Source organism: Psammomys obesus, unplaced genomic scaffold, assembly GCF_907164565.1.
Source record: "Psammomys obesus unplaced genomic scaffold, mPsaObe1.curated_primary_1811, whole genome shotgun sequence".
Lineage (NCBI taxonomy): Eukaryota > Metazoa > Chordata > Mammalia > Rodentia > Muridae > Psammomys > Psammomys obesus.
This window is the reverse complement of record NW_026596046.1, coordinates 36,998,267-36,999,696: the sequence shown is the minus strand read 5'-3', so window position 1 is coordinate 36,999,696 and position 1,430 is coordinate 36,998,267. Positions and strand designations below refer to the sequence as shown.

General features: G+C 49.7%; 1 protein-coding gene across 1 annotated transcript; it reads left to right on the top strand.

Annotated features, from left to right (window-relative positions):
- The first annotated feature begins 260 nt into the window (after positions 1-260).
- Positions 261-1,229, top strand: LOC129688647 (olfactory receptor 52M1-like). The gene has a single exon (XM_055623598.1). The coding sequence runs from the start codon at positions 270-272 to the stop codon at positions 1,227-1,229; it is 960 nt and encodes a 319-aa protein (XP_055479573.1). The 5' UTR covers positions 261-269.
- The last annotated feature ends 201 nt before the right edge of the window (positions 1,230-1,430 follow it).

The window sequence follows — 1,430 nt, the reverse complement described above, 5'->3', positions numbered from 1 at the left end:
CAGTTCTATCCCACTAACATATTTCCCGAATAAGACTGTTCCCTGTGTCTGTTTCTGTGTTAGCAGTGGGTGTCATCATAGATAATTCCTATATGTTAGATAGCACAGTGATCTTTCAAGTTGGCATTCAGAATCCGTCTTTATTGTAGGTGCCACAAGTTGTCAAGAATGGAAATGAGGATCTCTTCTAGAGCTGCCAAGGGCTTTACCTCTCCCGGGAGCAGAAACCTGATGCTAAGAGTTCCTCTGCATAGCCCACGGTCCCAAGCATGCTCGTTTCTAACAATGCCTGCTGGGCACCCAGCTCCTTCTGGCTCAGCGGCATCCCAGGCCTGGAGGCCCTGCACGTCTGGCTCTCCATCCCCTTTGGCTCCATGTACCTGGTGGCTGTGGTGGGGAACATCACCATCCTGGCAGTGGTTAAGTCAGAGCGCAGCCTGCACCAGCCCATGTACTTCTTCCTGTGCATGCTGGCTGTCGTTGACCTAGTTCTGTCTACTTCCACCATGCCCAAACTTCTGGCGATTTTCTGGTTTGGTACCTGCAGCATTGGTCTAGACGCCTGCTTGGTCCAGATGTTCTTGGTCCACTGTTTTGCTACTGTTGAATCAGGCATCTTTCTTGCCATGGCTTTTGACCGCTATGTGGCCATCTGTGACCCACTACACCACACAACGGTACTTACCCAGGCCGTGGTGGGACGTTTGGGGCTGGCTGCCCTCCTCCGAGGAGTGTTCTATATTGGACCTCTCCCACTCCTAATTCGCCTGAGGCTTCCCCTTTATCGAACCCAGATCATTGCCCACTCGTACTGCGAGCACATGGCTGTGGTCACTTTGGCATGTGGTGAGACAAGAGTCAATAATTTATATGGAATGGGAATTGGTTTCCTGGTGTTAACCCTAGACTCGCTAGCTATAACTGCATCCTATGTGATGATTTTCAGGGCTGTGCTGGGACTGTCCACCTCTGACGCCAGGTTTAAAACTTTAGGGACATGTGCTTCTCACATCTGTGCCATCCTGGTCTTCTACATTCCTATTGCGGTCTCATCTCTCACCCATCGCTTTGGTCATCAGGTGCCGTCCCATGTCCATATTCTTTTGGCCAACTTTTATCTCCTCGTCCCTCCCATCCTCAACCCGGTTGTCTATGCTGTGCGCACCAAGCAGATCCGACAGAGACTTTTGCATATTTTTAAGTCAGGAACTCAACTCAGGGACATATAAACTGTCAGTGATAACAGGTAGAGGCTCTTCGTAAGGAAGAAAGCTGGTGATATTTCCAGGTCCTACTTAAACTATGGGGAGAAGAGCCTCAAAGTCCATTCTGTTAGAGCGTGCATTTTCTGTGCGGTGTGACGGTAAGACCTTGAAGTGGAGAAGGAAGATCAGGTCGTAAGCTCCTAGATACTGTAACTCCCCTTTGTT